The following is a 17,388-nucleotide window of genomic DNA, read 5'->3' on the forward strand; positions in this document are numbered from 1 at the left end:
ACATATATATATATATATGTGTGTGTGTGTCTTTTAAGTTTTAACGGTTAATAAAATGAGTTACAAGGGAAACTCATGGAGGCAAAGACGAAAGCAAATTCAGACAGATATAGAATAGAACAAAGGAATTTGATAAAACATAGTATTCTTAGAAAAATCTTTGTCTTGTGCAATGATTCAGTCTAAAACCCTAGCTAACCCTGTTTTGGACAAATTGGTGGTACGTACCCTTATATTATGGACCAAATTAAGACTTTGTCTTCTTCTTTTGGATTGCTTGGCACGTGAATAGAAAATGCATGCACACGTGTGTGATTCACAAAGGAGGTATACGTCTAAATGCTTAAACAAAAGACTAGGTAGGACATGGCCTACAAAAGTTGGATACGGATTATTCAAGTAAAAATTGCTTTAAATAATTGAAAGTTGTGTTTGCTTAGTGGTGAATGGACCATAAAAGAAGGTTTTGAAAGTTTACGAAAGATGTAAAACAAAGGAGAGGAATTGATTAGAAAAAGAATGGTACGTTTGCTTCGTTTAGTGATCAATGCACTTTATTGACATTTCTTCTCGCATCTTTTGGTACAATCACTTTATTGACAAATTTTGTTAAATACATAAAACTATCTTTTACCATAAAGTAATTAATCACATACATTAGACTATTAAGTTATCCCATTCATTCTCATTATTTATTTTATACCAAACACGGTCAAACTCACCTCACACTCTTACTCATTCAATTACGAACCAAATCGATCAAACTAAATCCAAGAGCCTGAAGCTTTGGTCCACTCTACCAGTTTATTCAAGTTATGTAAAAGCAGATATATTTATCACTCTTAAATAATTATAATTTTCTGTTTTACTTCATAATGATAACTTCTTCTTTTTTCTCATCTTCCACTGCTTGAACTGCTAACAGATCTCACGAAGCTTATGGAATTGTAGTTGAGACTTGAGAGATTCTATAATAATCGTCTCCAGTGGCTCAGTGAGTCAGCAGCTAAACCCTAAATGGGTTGTTCATTATTGGACCCATGAAGCGTCGAAAAGCCCATATCTTTCTAGGAAAGCCCAATGAAGATGAGCAGACAGTTTAATCGGCCCACGACTTACACGCTTTCAATGCCCAATGAAGATGAGCCCACGAAGCGTTTTGCTTCTACAATTCTACTAGTTTCGAGTCAAAACTTAAACCTTCTCAAAACCCTACCGCAATCTCTCCGGCCAAGTTTACGTTTTTGTTTGGCTCCAAAATCAAACATCACGACGTCTACAGCACTCGAAATCCACCTCCATGGAATTAGTGATTGCATCCTCATCAGTCGATGCGGGAATCGGGTGCTGGGAGCTGCATACTGGTGCCGAGCGACTCCGTTATAAGGGTTGCGCCTCCTCGCCCCGCGGCCTCGCTTGTGTCGGCGGCTGCTTCCTTGCGTCGTCTCAGCTTCGGGAACCTTCCGCTTCCTCTGGTTCTATCCTCTATTGGTCCTGGTCCAAGGTTTGAGTCACACCTGTTCAATGTATTGCCCCATCATCCTGCATCATTTGTATAACTATTTTACTTTCCTTTTCCGTTTGGCGCAGCCACAAGTGGAGGTTAAGAGTTTTCCGGAATGGCCTATTAATCCAGTTGCTGCGAATCAAGAAGGGACGTATGTAGCCGGTGGAGGTTCGAAGGGGGATATATACTTGTGGGAGGTGCATTGGCGTTTCATTCTCTTTTTAATTCCTCTGTTTATTGGATCAATTGGAACTTTTGTTGATTCAAAGCACAAGTCTTTCTTTATTTTAGGTTGCAACTGGGAGATTGCTTAAAAAGTGGCGTGCTCATTACAGGGCTGTTACATGTTTAGTATTTTATGACAATGCGCTTTTGATTTCTGGCTCAGAGGACGGATCAGTTAAAGTTTGGAATCTAATCAAGTAAGTAACTTTTGTGTTTATGAGGCATATACTGAGAATAATGCGGTCAATTTTGTTATAAGTTGTTGTTTTTATGTGGATCAGGATATTTGATGTGTACCGAGTGGATCAGGGAAGCCATCTATATGAGCATAGTTTTTCCGAGCATACTCTGCGGGTGACTGATATTGTGGCTGGTTATGGAAGTTGCAATGCGATTATAGTCTCTGCTTCTGAGGATCGAACATGTAAGGTTCGACATTCTATTTACTAAAGTTCATTTTTGGCACTCTGATGATGAAACTGTAATAGCGTTTGGGTATTTTGTGGGATTAAGTTATTAGAATTTAAAGAGGGAAACTAAAGTAGCAAGTCGTATGCCTTCATCACATTTATAATTCTGCCTCTTTTTTGAAAAATAAGCAAGAAGAAAGAAGGGCAAGGTGATAAAGAAGGAAAACAAAACACAATTTGACCTTTTATCTCTTGTTGAAAGGAACTGTTGTGCTGATATAGTTTAGGTTCTTTAATTTTTCTAATTTTCAAATGGAAAGGACGTTTGCAAACATTTTAGGGGTGGGGACAAGTCACTGAATGATGGGGGTGTATCTATGCCTCGTTTCATTGACTTTAAAGTTTCTGTATGATCATCATTTTTGTTGATGATTCCTTGTAATCATATTTGTTTCAATCAAAATTTTCTATTATGGTATTCAATATGTTAGGTATGGAGTTTATCAAAGGGAGAATTATTGAGAAATATAGTATTTCCGTCAAAAATTGATGCAATAGCATTGGACCCCGGTGAACATGTCTTCTATGCTGGCAGCAGAGATGGCAAGATATACATTGCTGCACTTAGTGCTGAAAGCTCTTCCAGCACGGAACATGGGATGCATATCGTTGATTCAATATCAAACCACAGGTTTGTTATTCTTATATTCTTGTTCTTTTTTCTTTCTTCTTTTGATGAAACACTCAAATGGATAGAATCATTGAGGGTAAAGTTAGTCTCTTTTTTCTTCTGTAAGTTTCAATTGTTTAATAAGGTCTTTGATTATACTATTATAGGAACTCACGTATGTTGTATAATTGAATTGCATCATATCTTTTACACTGTTGATGACTCAGAAAAGTCTTAGCAGTTTTCTTTTTTAGTTTTTGTCTCTTTGAAGTTACTTATTCTGCATTGATTTCTTTGATGACCGAGCTTTTGTGGGCATTATGTGTGTAAATGGGGATATCAAAAGATATTTCAACAATTATCTACTAGTTTCAGTTAACAACAAGATTGTTATGTAATTTATGTGGATCATTTGTCCTGCCTAAGGCTGAGAGTAATTGCTTCATCTATTTATTTACAGACCTTTTACCTTGTCTTTTGAACAGCAAGGCTGTTACTTGCCTAGCATATGCCATGGGTCAAAACGTATTGCTTTCTGGATCAGAGGATGGCATCATTCGTGTATGGGATCCCAAAACCCATAACATTATCCGCGTGTTCAAACATGCAAAAGGTATTGTTCACACTGCCTCAAAGTTTGCATGTGTAACAGGTCTTTCTCCCCATTTCTTCTTGTCCTCCAAAAATAGCACAGAAGAAAAGCTGATACATTTGGTTTTTTGTTTATTTTTACACTGTTCACTTGACACAGGATTTTTTTTTCCCAGTAAAACATATTTGTGTGTGTGTAATTTTTACAAAATTTCATCCTATGTGTATATATATGTACATATATGTGTATATTTTTTTTTTCCCTTTGTTCAAATGCATGTTGACAATTTGTGTGTGATTGTCAGTGCTTTTATGGCATCCATCTTTTTAAGAGTGTTATTCGTTGCTTGTTTTTTTCTGTACTACTCAGGCCCTGTGAACAATATTCTTGTGGTCAGACAGCCACTTCACCTAAATCTTCAGACGATATCACATACGCAAGGTTCTTCCAGAAAGCGTGGATCATTGTTACCACCTCCACTGGAGAAATATGAAAGTAAAGATGAAAACACTGACATCAGGACCATGGTCTCTCTGCCGGAGACCTGCAATGATCCATTGAATGCTCCTTCCCTTAGCCTACAAATGATTGATCGCCAAATCAAAGAATTTCAGGTGCTTACTGGATACTCTCCATTCTCTTGTGCCTGCAATCAGACCTTACTAAACTAGTAAACAAAAGCAGATTATTTTGTGAATTGCAAAAGAATGGTCTCTTCTTCATTATAAAATTATATTCAGAACACTTGTCTTACATTTTGTGTGATATTTACATACAGCAACAAGGCTCTGCTACAACTGAGATGGAGGTAGAAAGACTAAAGCAGGACTGCAAAAGAGCTATGCAAATGGTTGAACAATGGAAGAAAATGTATGACAGTTTACATGGATTCTGCATAAATGAGCTTTTGGATGAAGACCAAGTAGGAAGCCATTGATTACTGGCTCTCTCTACACGGGTATCTTCTAAATTTTGTATGTGTGGTTAATGATTAGTCTTATCAGAGGTTGAGTGTTTAAATATGGGGTTCTTCATAATTTTCAGTTGTATTTGTGTCTGAGAAACTGATTTTTCATATAGCAGTCGAGTGATAATGGTATCATTATTATAATCCTACGGAGATTGAATCTTATATTAATATTATGTGTGAAATTTGTTACTATAATCATCTGCCTAATGATCAAAATATGCTTTCTACTCATCTTAATATTCTCTAATCTGTCGCATTTGCTTTTGGGTCTGGCTTTATGTCCATGAACTCCAAATCTAGTGCTAGTTCTTACGATATGCTTTTATTAGGCTCAATGCTCATAAGCCCATAGTCTATCCAGCCATAGTTTTGGGTAGACGGTTGTTGCGTCCGTTTGACCATTTTTTAGGCCCTCCGGACCATGTTGCAAGTTCCAGCGCACTTGAGAGATGATCTTTGCGTAACTTTTTCTAAGGTTTTTGTGCGTGATGGCCGGATTGTCCGAATTTATGCTCATATCATATGTTCAAACTTCAAAGTTGTATAATGTTGTTAGATGTTCAAAGTTGTATGATGTTGTTATCTGTTATAAAAGAACAACAATTTATAACACTTGAAGGTTGAACCCAAAAAGTGTGCATAACGAATTTTTGCTTTGTAAAACAAAAACCAGCCCGTGAGATCACCACCTTTATAATGACGACTACACCACCAACAAAGCAAAAATTTTCCAGCAAATAAAGTCTGGCACAAGCAAGCAGCTCTTCCTACAAGCTTTCCTTGCCATGGTCACTGCCTTGTACTACTTTATGGAAATGGACACACAACAAAAGTTTAACTTTGACTATCTGATTTAGTGCAATTTGGCATCAACAAAAGAAAGAAACCATTCAAGTTTGTCTCTGAAAGTTATGAAAATCATGTAGAGAGAGAATAAAAAGATAGTAGTGGGTCCATTTTCTGTGTTTAAATAATTTTATTAAAGGCTTTTCTCCTTCTCTTATAAGCCTGCTCTGCAATTCCCGATGAGAAAGCCACGGTGGGGAGGAACAACAACAGATTTTTTTTTAAAAAAAGATATTTTCTATAATGTGTATAATTGTAACTTGTTAGTTGTGTAATATATATATATATCATAAAATGTATGACAAGATTATATTTGATAAGGTGGGGGAGAGAAGATGGGGGTGATGCAACCGTAATAATGCAAAGTTAAATAAAAAGAAAAAACAACCCAACAGCAAGATCTTTTCCCCTGGATTCTTTTTATCTAATCCAACCTTTTCTCCCAAAAAACATATCTTCATTCATGTCATTTGTCTTTTTTTATTACTCAAGTTGTCTATTATTGAATATATAATATATTGAGAGAGAGAGAGGTAATGTTCGTGGAGAAATCCCAATTGCAATCAGCTGGATGCAAGAGGGTTTTCTGGGTTTGGATTGGTGCAGCAGAGAAGATAGAGCAGAGCAACTTGTTTTTTTTTTCTTTTTTTCCCCCCTCTATAATGTCCTTTTCGATTTCTTCTCCTCTCCCACCTCTGCAACTTAGAACTGTCTTAGCCATGGACACTAATTTATAATTAATGCATATGATTTCCGAGAATGTCAGGTTTTACAATATTCTGTACAAAATTAACGTTGTAACACTGAGAGATCAAATGATCATCAGGGGTGATGAAGCAGGGTTGCATGTGCATCAGGGGGCATGCATTAATCCATATTATTCGATATTTGACGTGTAAATTAAAGCCATATTTTGCGCATTTTAAGCCTTAAGATTACCATAGATTAGGTGTTAGTCTCTAACACAACAATGTTAGGGATTCCAGTAATAACCATCTCAAAAGCATTCCATCAGTGTGTGACATTCATTCATTGGATGTGGTGACATAATAACAAATGGTCCATTGAAAATCACACCCAATGAGTGACTACCAGTCTGTCACACACTGTTGTAATGTTTTTGGGATGCTTTTCCCTGGGATCTTATCATTTTTGTTCCAACAATTCATATATGAGGACGTAGCTAAGTGCAGGATTTAATTACTTAAGCTTTCATTTATGTGTAGGGATTAAGGTAATTCCTTTGAATTACTGCACGGCCAATGTTTAGGTGCATGGATTGGAATTCTTGATATATTAAACAAAGAAAATCAAGATCTCGCGTGTGACACCCAAAATCAACCATGTCGTTCCTCAAACGGCACCATTTTGGTAAGACTCTTTGATACATGTCTCCGTATCAACGTCTACATCATACCATTAGCTGCTTAGTTGGTGTTTAACCACTGGGCACCACAACTTGGGATCGTACTTAAGTATCTTCAACGTCCTTACAAATCCGTACGGGCCTAGGCCCTAGAACAAATAATATCTCGAGTAAATTGGATTGAACCAAACCTTTTTCACCTCTTTCTTCTCATCCCTCTCAATTTCTTCGACTTATAACAACGACTGACATTTGTTTGGTTCTTCGTAAATAAAATAAAGTTTGGAGTGTTTAAATCACTTAACTATCTCCAAACAACTTAGTAAATCGTTTCGCCTAAATTTTTAAAAAAATCAAAGTTAATAACTTAAAAACCTTCCAAATGCATACTCACTAACAAACCCTAATAAGTTCGTCTATCAAGTGAGGCTAGATTTATTCATTACACCATACTCCAATAATAATGCTTCTCAAGAATAGCTGAGAGTATGATCAACGTATAAGAGAGATATTTCATTAGTGGTAGTTTGTATTTGGTAGCTGGGGCTATTAGTTATTACACAACTTGAAACATAGTCTTTTAACTAAGAACGATATCATACAAATTTGTTCTTTAGACATTCAATATGAATTTAGATTCGGATTGTTAAACCCGCTCCTAGAAAGGAAACTAATTGATGGTATAACTGCCACAAATGGTAACAAGTAACAAGGACTAATTAAAGTTAGTTAGCAAACTCCAGCACATGAAGCAGGTTTCTGCATCAGAACCTGATCCATCTCGAAAAGCGTTCCCCGTATTGGCTATAGTAATGAAAATGAAGGGTGCAGATTAATTTCATCTGGAGCTGCACCCTATCAAGATAAATGCAACATGTAAAATGATTCAAAAATTCTCTCTCCATTGAGACAACGCCACGTGTCGACCCCACTACATCCAACGGCACCTGATTCCCACCGCCAACTTAAAAGAAAGTATCCCTCACTTAAAGGCGAGGGGTCTGGTCAGATTTCTGACACTTGTCATGTGAGTGGGGCTTTAGGGTTTTTGATAAAGAATGTAAATTTTAAGCCAAAGTTAGAGAGAACCTCTCGACAGTTCCCACTCAATGACTCAAATGTCTGTCAATATATATATATAATGTCCGCATACACCTACAAAACAAAAGCACTTATTGGTACCGGATGCGACCTATATTGTAAATAGACTGAATGTCTATGATTAAAATTATAGAAAAATTACAATAACTTCAACTATTAAAACTCTCGAAAAGCGATAGTAACTTTTATTGTAGGACCCTTAACCTTATTAGTTATTGACACTCCCTGGGCCAGCAATATCAGCAATTGTTAGATCTGAGCCCTTCATATGGTGGGGCCACTCTCTACTTGCACTTGCAATATTTTGACATCAATTTTTTGGTTTCATATAAATTTTCTTATTTGAAAATTTAAAACATGAGAATAGTGAAGTTTATGACTTGTACCTTCTAGACCGGCCAGGATCCTGACAAAAGTCTATTGGGTGTTGTTTTCTTCCTGTATTGTTTTGTAATTAAGGTCTAAATAATGATGCCTTGTTTTGAAAGTTGGTAGCAATGTAATTTACACAATATAACCAATGGCTAAAAAAGATACTTAAAACACTATAATTATGGAAATTCTCTCATACCGACGTTTGTATGAATTGAAATTAACAGATGATTGATCTCAGTCGTTAGATTTGATCAACGTTGATATGAAATTTGAAAAAAAAATCCATAGAATGATCCATTTGAGTGGTACACGCGTCACCAAATTCCAGCGACTATTTCACCGGAACTGATTGGGATGTTGATCGTGAATTTTTAAAGATAATTTATTTATTTTAATATTTTTCTACTTTAGTTATTGGTTAGATCCAACGATTTAGATTAAACACCTGTTAATATCAATGAATACGGACATCCATATGAGAGATATATATTATAAGAAAATCCGCCCACTTATTGTGTGTGTATATATATATACCACAGTTGATTGAGCTAGCCTGTTCCCAATATCACTCTGTATATTATATATATATATATATATTCTATATTGTTTTTCTCTTTCACTTCTTCTCTCCATTTCCTCAAATACTGCTAGTCTGCTACTGCACATTCTGATAAAACTCCCAGTTTTCTTACGCACGCACAGAGAGTACTCTTCCCTTTTTATCTTCCCCATCCCTCTGTCTCTCCAGTACCCCTTTTACATACTTCTCCTGAGAAAGAGGGAGTGATCATTATAAGCCATGGAAATTGACCACTTAAACTCCACAACACCAGAAGACCAGATGGAGATGATGTTGATGAACATCGACAACAAGCTCCTTGATTTCTACGGGCCGAATTACGACGACATCGTTTCATCTGATCCATCTCATGCTGATTTCACTACTAATGTCACCAACACAAGTGCAATGCCTCCACATAATAGTGCCCTAAACCCACCCTCCTTTATGAGTCTACCAAATAGTACAATCTCATTCTCTAGTGGTGGTGGTGACAACCCACCAAATATTAATCAAAACCCAAGATGGAGAGGTAGTGATGGTAGAGAATATTTATCTGATCAATCGCATAAGAAGAATTCGATGGCCGCGATGAGGGAGATGATATTCCGGATAGCAGCAATGCAGCCGATTCACATAGACCCTGAATCAGTGAAGCCGCCCAAGCGGAGGAATGTGAAGATATCCAAGGATCCGCAGAGCGTGGCGGCTCGTCACAGGAGGGAAAGGATAAGTGAAAGGATAAGGATACTTCAGAGATTAGTCCCTGGAGGGACTAAGATGGACACTGCTTCTATGTTGGATGAAGCTATTCATTATGTCAAGTTCTTGAAGAATCAAGTTCAGTCCCTTGAGAGAGCATCTGTTAACAATACTAACAGGCCAATAACTACTACTACTCCTGCAGGGATAGGGTTTCCTGTGGCAATGTCTAATGGAAGCTATGTGAATCATCATCATCAGCCTCCTCCTCCGGATCATCGTAATCATCAAGGTCTTCAACATTATGGAGCTGCTTAGTTTATTCGAAAATGATAAAAATCATAGCAGTTGGTATCTCAATCGTTATCCCAGCAGTTGAGTTGAACGCACAAGATCCAAGTCAATTCCTGAGTTCCACATATCTCACGTAATACACATAAAATATTGTGCGTACAATTCAACAGCTGTGTTAACTGTGATATCAGTTGTTGGGATCCGTATCATTACTGTAGTTGATTAACTCATTGTTAATTGGGATTGCATTTAGCATAATGTGAACATTGTGTTGCAATTAATTACATGATGATGATTAACGATCCATGAATAGAAAACTTTAGTTAGCTGTGTTTAGTGTTTGGTGACTATTTTGCATGATATTTTCATGTTTTTTTGATGAGTGGCTATGGAATTCTCGTAATTGGGTCACTAGAGATCAGAATGAAAACTAGAACTTTAATTGAAAAGAGAGAGGGCTCGACAGTGTCACATTGTCTCTGGGAAGTGGGAACCAAAGAAATAGCTTTTTCAGTGATTGACAGATATTGAAAATTATCTTTTTCTGCAATCCATCCTAGAAGAAAATTCTAGCGATGCCAATGAGAATTGAGAACAAGAACCCCACATCAATTTCATGCGTTAAAGGTCCATGGGAATAGGCCTGGTCCCCTATTTTAGTCGATAAACACTATTTACACAATATTTTTTATTAAATACACCCCACTCTAGTGTGTTTTTAAAGGGTTAATAGAGTGTATTTAATAAAAACAAGGTGTAAATAATGTTCATCATTTTAGTCATCATAAATTAAACATATCAAGACAAACGATTTCACAACACTTGCCTAACAAAGGAGTCTCCCAGTTGTCTTGTGTTACTAGCTAGATCAATCTATGTAGATGACAAAGGAGTCTCCCAGTTGTCTTGTGTTACTAGCTAGATCAATCTATCTACATCTACATGTATATATGTGTGTGTGTATATATATATATATGTATTATATTCGGTTTGTGGGTTGGAGTTGGACAAGAATTATTGAAGGAGAACAACGAGATCTTGGGGTGGGATGATATTGGTAAGAATATGAGAGCTTGATTTGATTTCTATATATTTGTTACATAATTTTTGGGTATATTTTCCAAAGCCAAAAGGGTCCTGAGAGAGAGAAGATGTGAATAATTGCATTGAGAAATCCACGTGAAGGATTCTGACAATGCGCTGGTGGGAGATAATGTGACATTATTCAATAGTCTCGGCACACCATATTAGATACTGATGTGATATATTAAAACCAATAAGATGATTCTAATTCACGAGCGGTTAGTGATAATATACAGATAGTTGATAATGAAGACATGTATTTTGCAATTCAAAATTTAAAAATGCATCAACCGTCTGTGAATTGACACTGCTCTATTAGTTTTGATGCACCACATCAACATGTAACATAGTGTGTCTTGTGATCATTGAGTAATTTCTAAGAAGATAATTGCACAGGTGGCACGAGGTGATCACGTCCTTGTCCCACCAACGCCTTCACACGTGAAAATTAATCTACTCGGTCAACCCATCTTGGCTTTTCCTTGTCACGTGGCCTTCCACGTCATACTCGTTAATTTAACGAAATTATAGATTTTTTATTTGCCAATCTCGACCATTATATTCAATAATAATAATAATCATATGATATCCTCTACCAAACGATGGTGTATACTCCTTAATTAATACTCGAATTATAGTATTATAGTATGGTTCAAGTACTCTCTAATACTAATATACAATAATAAAAGAAAATATTACTTACTATCATGACTATAATCCCATTTCGGTCTAGTATAACCCAACTGAGTAGTTTATAAGCAAAATTCAGATCCTCTCACATTAACAACACATTTTCTGAGTTTAAAACCATTGGTGACGGTCTATGAAGAACAAAGTTTTTCGGGCTTGATGTATCTATAGTGAAACGGTAAATGCAATAGAACAATATTGTTGATGTATTTGGACCGGTAGTTTCAACACTTGTTAAAATATCAATGTTTAATTAGTCTTAATTTATCATATATTACTATATATACTCAAACTATAAGCCAGTCCAACCAATTCAAAGTTAAACATAAAATATAATGAAATGATTTCATGATGGCACCATGTTGTCCTGTATTATTATATCAATTCACACACACACACACACACATATATATATGTATATAATATAATATTTGGAGCAACATGCACCCTAACAACTAATCTAATTAATCATTAGTATTCGATACACACGAACATTGAAATCATTTAGTGCCCAAATTAAGCACACATATTTGCATAGAGTAATTAGAGAGTTTAAGATGCTTAGATACTAATTAATGTGTCTCTTTCTGTTGATCAGTAGAGGGAGATTAAATGTGTGTATATATATATATATATATGTTGGTTGGTCGGATTAGATTTTGGTAGGGCCTATTCACGGATATGACATAAAATCTCATCTCTACGACAATATTCGTTTCTTTTTGCTTAATTTGTCCATTTTTGATAGGGGCGATGTATTCATTTCCCCCTCAATGCAAACCGTTGAAATTCAATTTTGTCGTATACACTCCTCTTCTCTCTCCCTATATATATATATATATATATATATGTTCACCCTGTCAGATAAATAAGATAGAGACGAAGAGTTGATTGAGGACTGTAAAAACTCAATGCATCTAGTTTCATACAACTGGTTTAGCAAGCTAGTCAGCTCAACAAGGTCAAACTTCCATAAGATTACGTGGTCCATTGATATTATCCTCTTTTATTGGGCATTATCTTCTCCCTCTTTTTTTTTCTTTCCTTCCTTAAAAAATATTTACATATTTCATTTTTGTATATTTTTTTTTTGTTCAATTTTGTTTTTGACAACTAGCCTTGCGATAGGATGATCTCAATGATCTTCGCTAGAACATTCATTTCATTTCTTTTCTTTTCTTTTCTTTTCTTTTCCTCCTTTTAAGCATAATTTTCACGGGCTCTTTAAATGGGCCGCCGCGTGAGCTAGGGGGAGGAAACCTGATGTGGGCTAAAGCCCAGTTTTTATTCAAGCCCATCTTAGCCTCTTATTACCTATTAGGAACTACTGAACTAGTCATCCTTTGCTTGGGAGCAAAGATGTCGAGATCGTGCATTTTCATGTTGGGCTTACTGCACATATGACATGGGCCGGCCCACAACACAAGCCTTCATGCTCTAACCTTAATTGTGGTGGCATTCTTGCTCCCAATTGCATGTGATACGGATAGCTTCTCAGTTAGTACGACGTAGCCTAGAATCTATACGGCATCGTATTACTACGTAACCCATCACTATCCCTCTGCAAGCCATGGACATGCGCTCCGCCTGAAAATTGCGGAATTTGGCCGACGAAGGAAGTGAGCCAAAAATTGAGAGCAATAGCAATGGAAGACGGCGAGATAGAGGAGGGCATGCTGGAGGAGGAAGATGCGCAAGTACCTCAAGAACACCACCCTAAGACGGAGAAATCACCGTATGAAATGCTCAAAGAGAGCAAGACCGCCGTGGAGGAGATCGTGGCCAAGATGCTCTCCATCAAAAAAGAAGGCCAGTCTAAATCCCTACTCAGAGAGCTCGTCACCCAAATGTGCCTCCACTTCGTCACTCTCCGCCAGGTTTATTTATCTCACAGTATCCCTTTCACTTGATTGTTTGATTGTCTAGGGTTTTGTTTTGTGTTTGTTTATTACGTTGTTTCTCTCACAGGCCAACCGTTCAATACTGTTAGAAGAGGATCGCGTGAAAGCGGAGACGGAACGTGCAAAGGGTCCGGTGGATTTCACTACCTTGCAGCTTCAGAATTTGATGTACGAGAAGAGTCACTATGTGAAAGCCATAAAGGCTTGCAAGGATTTCAAGTCCAAGTATCCTGATATTGAACTTGTGCCAGAGGAGGAATTTCTTCGCGATGCACCAGAACATATTAAGGGCCCTGAACCTGCAAGTGATACTTCACATAATCTAATGCTCAAGAGGCTCAATTATGAGCTGCACCAGGTAATTAATCAATTCTCCGAATCATTATTTATTGTTGCCAGTTTTGGTAGTTGATGTGCCATACAGCACTGTTGTTCTCTTGCATCCGGATTAATCATACTGTCTGCAAGTGTCCTCAATTCGCTTCGCTGAGTGCTTGTGCATCCAAACTCCCAAACATAATTACTGAAAGGAGTCCCAAAAATAATGATGGTGAAAATGATGCATTCCCTCTATTTTGTTAGACAGCTTCTGGATGTGAAAGAAGATCAAGAAAAAGGGTTTTCCTTGATCTATGTCTTCCTGTTGTTGTTCCTTTTCTTTAATTTGCCCCCTCGAAAAAGGTACTAAATTAAATATCATTGTATCAGCGCAAAGAACTATGCAAGCTTGGAGAGAAACTGGAACAGCGTAAGAAAGGTCTTTTGGAAACAATTGCAAACCGAAAAAAGTACTTATCAAGTCTTCCATCACACCTCAAGTCCCTCAAGAAAGCGTCCCTGCCAGTACAGAATCAATTAGGGATTTTGCATTCAAAGAAAATAAAGCAGCATCAATCTGCAGAGTTGCTTCCACCTCCTCTATATGTGGTTTACTCACAGTTCTTGGCACAAAAGGAAGCATTTGGTGAAAATATTGATCTGGAAATAGTAGGAAGTGTAAAGGATGCTCAAGCTTTTGCACGCCAGCAAGCTAATAAAGAAACTGGTAATTGATTATTACTTTTATTCTATAGCTATTTAACAACTTTGTAAAAGCTAAATTAATGAACATAAAATATAAAAAAAAAACATGTTTTGTGATATGTTGCCATGTGTGGATATGCTCAATCTTAACTCTTTTTTCATATCTTTAATTGACCACCACAAGGTTCATAAGGACTGCATTTTTTCACCAAAATATGTTTTTGCCACTGGCATCTCGAATTTATTCAAATCTTCCCAGAATATCATCTGCATAGTTAGGGCTATGCTATCAAGTAGCCCTAGGATGGACATGACCTGTTAGGTCATTGCTGCGAGACGGACAGAACATGTTGAGATGCCAAACGATACTTATGTTGATGTATTCAGAAGCATTCTTACACCAATATCATCGGTTTTGGCTCCAGTTATTGATAGTTCATGACAACCTTTTGCCATCTCCAAATTCAGCACTTTGTCTGTTTCATTTGCTTTCAACCTGCTGTATCTTGTGGGATAGTTTCACGTCAATCTTTTTTTGTCCATCGGATTGTTGTAGTACTGTACCACCTTAGATCAATAATTTCTGATTTTGTTAAATTTGTACAGGCATATCTATCAATATTGAGAATTCCAGGTTGGATGACGATGCCGCTGATGAGGAAGATGATGGCCAGAGAAGGAGGAAACGGCCAAAGAAGGTTCCAAGTAAGGACAACCTTGATCAGGCAGGTGTATACCAAGTTCATCCACTTAAGGTCATCCTTCACATTTATGATGATGAGGCTTCTGATCCCAAGTCAGCAAATCTTATCTGTCTGAAGTTTGAATACTTGTTGAAGTTGAATGTTGTATGTGTTGAGATTGAAGGATCCACTGAAGGACCTGAAAACAATATCTTATGCAACTTATTTCCTGATGACACCGGCCATGAGCTTCCTAACCAGGTATGGAAAATATTATGCACATGTTGATAGTTCTATCTCTTATCTTCTTTTTATCCTTCTTTTTGCTGTTCTGATAATTTTTCTTGATGTTGCCGCAGTCTGCAAAGCTTCTTTTTGGGGATGCTATGGTATTTGATGAAAAAAGATTGTCATTACCATATAAATGGGCCCAGCATTTGGCAGGAATTGATTTCTTGCCAGAAGTTTCTCCATTGCTTATTGAACATGAAACTCGAAACAGTGAGGCAGCTAAAAGTGATTCTGTCGTATCTGGTTTATCACTATATCGCCAGCAAAATCGAGTACTAACGGTTTTACAGAGAATTCGCTCTAGGAAAAAGGCTCATCTGGTTCTTGTGTGAGTCACTACTCTGTATGTTTAGAAAACTAGAAAATCATTATGAGTTGGATACATGGAGTCAATGTCATAGTATTGGCTATAATGTTTCATTTCTTGGTTAGGACTTCTGTTGGTGTCCCTTTTTGTATGATGTCAAGTGGCTAATATTATGGACTTCTATCAAAGCTTTAATTTGCTTTGCTTTCTTATGATTTGTGCTTGATGCCTTTTATATTGGGAGCTTGATAATTTTATGAGCTTGTGTGCTTGTGTTTGTCTTGTGGTAAGGTCCATTTTTGTTGAAAGTTTTGAATTCTTTGATTGGCGTACAGGGGACAGCTTGATTCTCTTTTGAAGCTTAAATGGCCTTCTCTGAATTATGGAAGTGTTCCATGGGCTTTGCATTCTCCTTTATGCAATTTGCATGGTTGGTCTGCTGCAGGTCTTGCAACTAGCGGGGCTTCATCTTTGCCCGTCATTGATACAGAGCAAGTTCAAGAACCTATAGATGTGAATATGGATGGAAAATCAGGTACTCGGAACAATGAGTCTGAGAGTGCAAGGGAAGATGGAGAGCTTCCTTCTTTACTTCCTGTTGCGTCTGTTGGAAGGAACGATAAGCTTACTTCCTCAAAACTATCTAACTTAGAACATTCGAGGCAGCTATCTTTGATTTCAAAGAATGTCATTTCTCCACTTAGTAAGGCAAAATCACCAAGTTTCAGGAAGCATGATGATTTAGATCTCTGGTTGGATACTGATAGCGAAGTGGATGAACCCACACACGTTGAGCCTGGGACAGAAAACGCAGCTTCTATACGATGCTATGAGATGGTGCAAGAATCATGGGTGGATTATGGGGTCGAGGAATATTATCTTGTTCTAAGCAGGAAACTGGATTTCAATGAGAGAAATGTTAGTTTGGAAGCCAAGGTAGTTTTAGCTGTGCTCTTTTTTTTCTGTGGGTATTCTATCATCGGTTACTTAAAAGTTTGGCCATTTCTGTAATGCTAGGTCAAGATCAGCAAGGAGTATCCTCTAAGGCCACCTCTTTTTGCTGTGAGTTTTCATGCAAGTGGAGAAAATTCATGTGAGAGTGATGGATCTGAGTACAATGAACTCCGTGCCATGGAAGCAATGGTAAGCAGTTGAAGTTTTACCAATGAAATATTTTGCTACTAAACTAGATCGTTTTCAATTCGCATTTTACAAGCATTATTCAAAAGATAACATTTAACCAAAGCACAAGGTGATTCTTAACCTTCAATGAGTTGTGTCCTTTGAATTCTTCACTACATTATAGTGCCAAGATGATCTTCATGATTATTACGTGTAGTAATTAATTCCCCCTGTTGAAGATCCTTTTTTTGACCCTGGCCTTTGTTTTGTAGGTCAACCTTCATATATTGAAGATACTGCCTGAGGATGAAGAGAATTTTGTCTTAGCCCATCAAGTGCGCTGCCTTGCAATGTTGTTTGATTATTATGTTGATAAGGCATCTCAACCATTGGAAAAGAGAAAGAGCACCTCCGTCATTGACATAGGTTTGTGTGAGCCTGTTAATGGCAGTCTTATGGCCAGATCTGTTAGAGGAAGAGATAGGAGGAAGATGATATCCTGGAAGGACATGGAATGTACTCCTGGCTTTCCTTACTAATGGTATAATATTCAAGGCTTGCGAAGGACAATTTTAGTAGTTCCCCTGTGGTTTATGTAAGCCCTTGTTGCTTTCAGGATTATCTGTGAATTTCGGAGATAATAATTTTAAGTGTTTATTTTCCCAATGTTT

The 17,388-nt window shown here is 37.1% G+C and overlaps 3 protein-coding genes across 3 annotated transcripts; all 3 read left to right on the top strand.

Moving 5' to 3' along the window:
• The first annotated feature begins 1,175 nt into the window (after positions 1 to 1,175).
• LOC119999715 (protein ROOT INITIATION DEFECTIVE 3) lies at positions 1,176 to 4,542 on the top strand. The gene is made up of 8 exons (XM_038847432.1): positions 1,176 to 1,504; positions 1,591 to 1,704; positions 1,799 to 1,929; positions 2,014 to 2,161; positions 2,634 to 2,833; positions 3,298 to 3,425; positions 3,774 to 4,018; positions 4,183 to 4,542. Exons 1-8 carry the CDS (start codon positions 1,301 to 1,303, stop codon positions 4,339 to 4,341), a joined length of 1,329 nt encoding a protein of 442 aa, XP_038703360.1. The 5' UTR covers positions 1,176 to 1,300; the 3' UTR covers positions 4,342 to 4,542.
• A 4,161-nt stretch (positions 4,543 to 8,703) lies between these two features.
• LOC120001085 (transcription factor HEC1-like) lies at positions 8,704 to 9,931 on the top strand. Its single transcript, XM_038849326.1, has one exon. The coding sequence runs from the start codon at positions 8,862 to 8,864 to the stop codon at positions 9,639 to 9,641; it is 780 nt and encodes a 259-aa protein (XP_038705254.1). The 5' UTR covers positions 8,704 to 8,861; the 3' UTR covers positions 9,642 to 9,931.
• A 2,928-nt stretch (positions 9,932 to 12,859) lies between these two features.
• LOC119999957 (THO complex subunit 5B-like) lies at positions 12,860 to 17,383 on the top strand. Its single transcript, XM_038847798.1, has 8 exons — positions 12,860 to 13,267; positions 13,359 to 13,649; positions 14,000 to 14,336; positions 14,921 to 15,258; positions 15,357 to 15,616; positions 15,931 to 16,531; positions 16,613 to 16,738; positions 16,990 to 17,383. Exons 1-8 carry the CDS (start codon positions 13,037 to 13,039, stop codon positions 17,254 to 17,256), a joined length of 2,451 nt encoding a protein of 816 aa, XP_038703726.1. The 5' UTR covers positions 12,860 to 13,036; the 3' UTR covers positions 17,257 to 17,383.
• Positions 17,384 to 17,388: the final 5 nt, after the last annotated feature.

The sequence above is a fragment of the Tripterygium wilfordii genome, chromosome 6 (assembly GCF_013401445.1).
Source record: "Tripterygium wilfordii isolate XIE 37 chromosome 6, ASM1340144v1, whole genome shotgun sequence".
NCBI lineage: Eukaryota > Viridiplantae > Streptophyta > Magnoliopsida > Celastrales > Celastraceae > Tripterygium > Tripterygium wilfordii.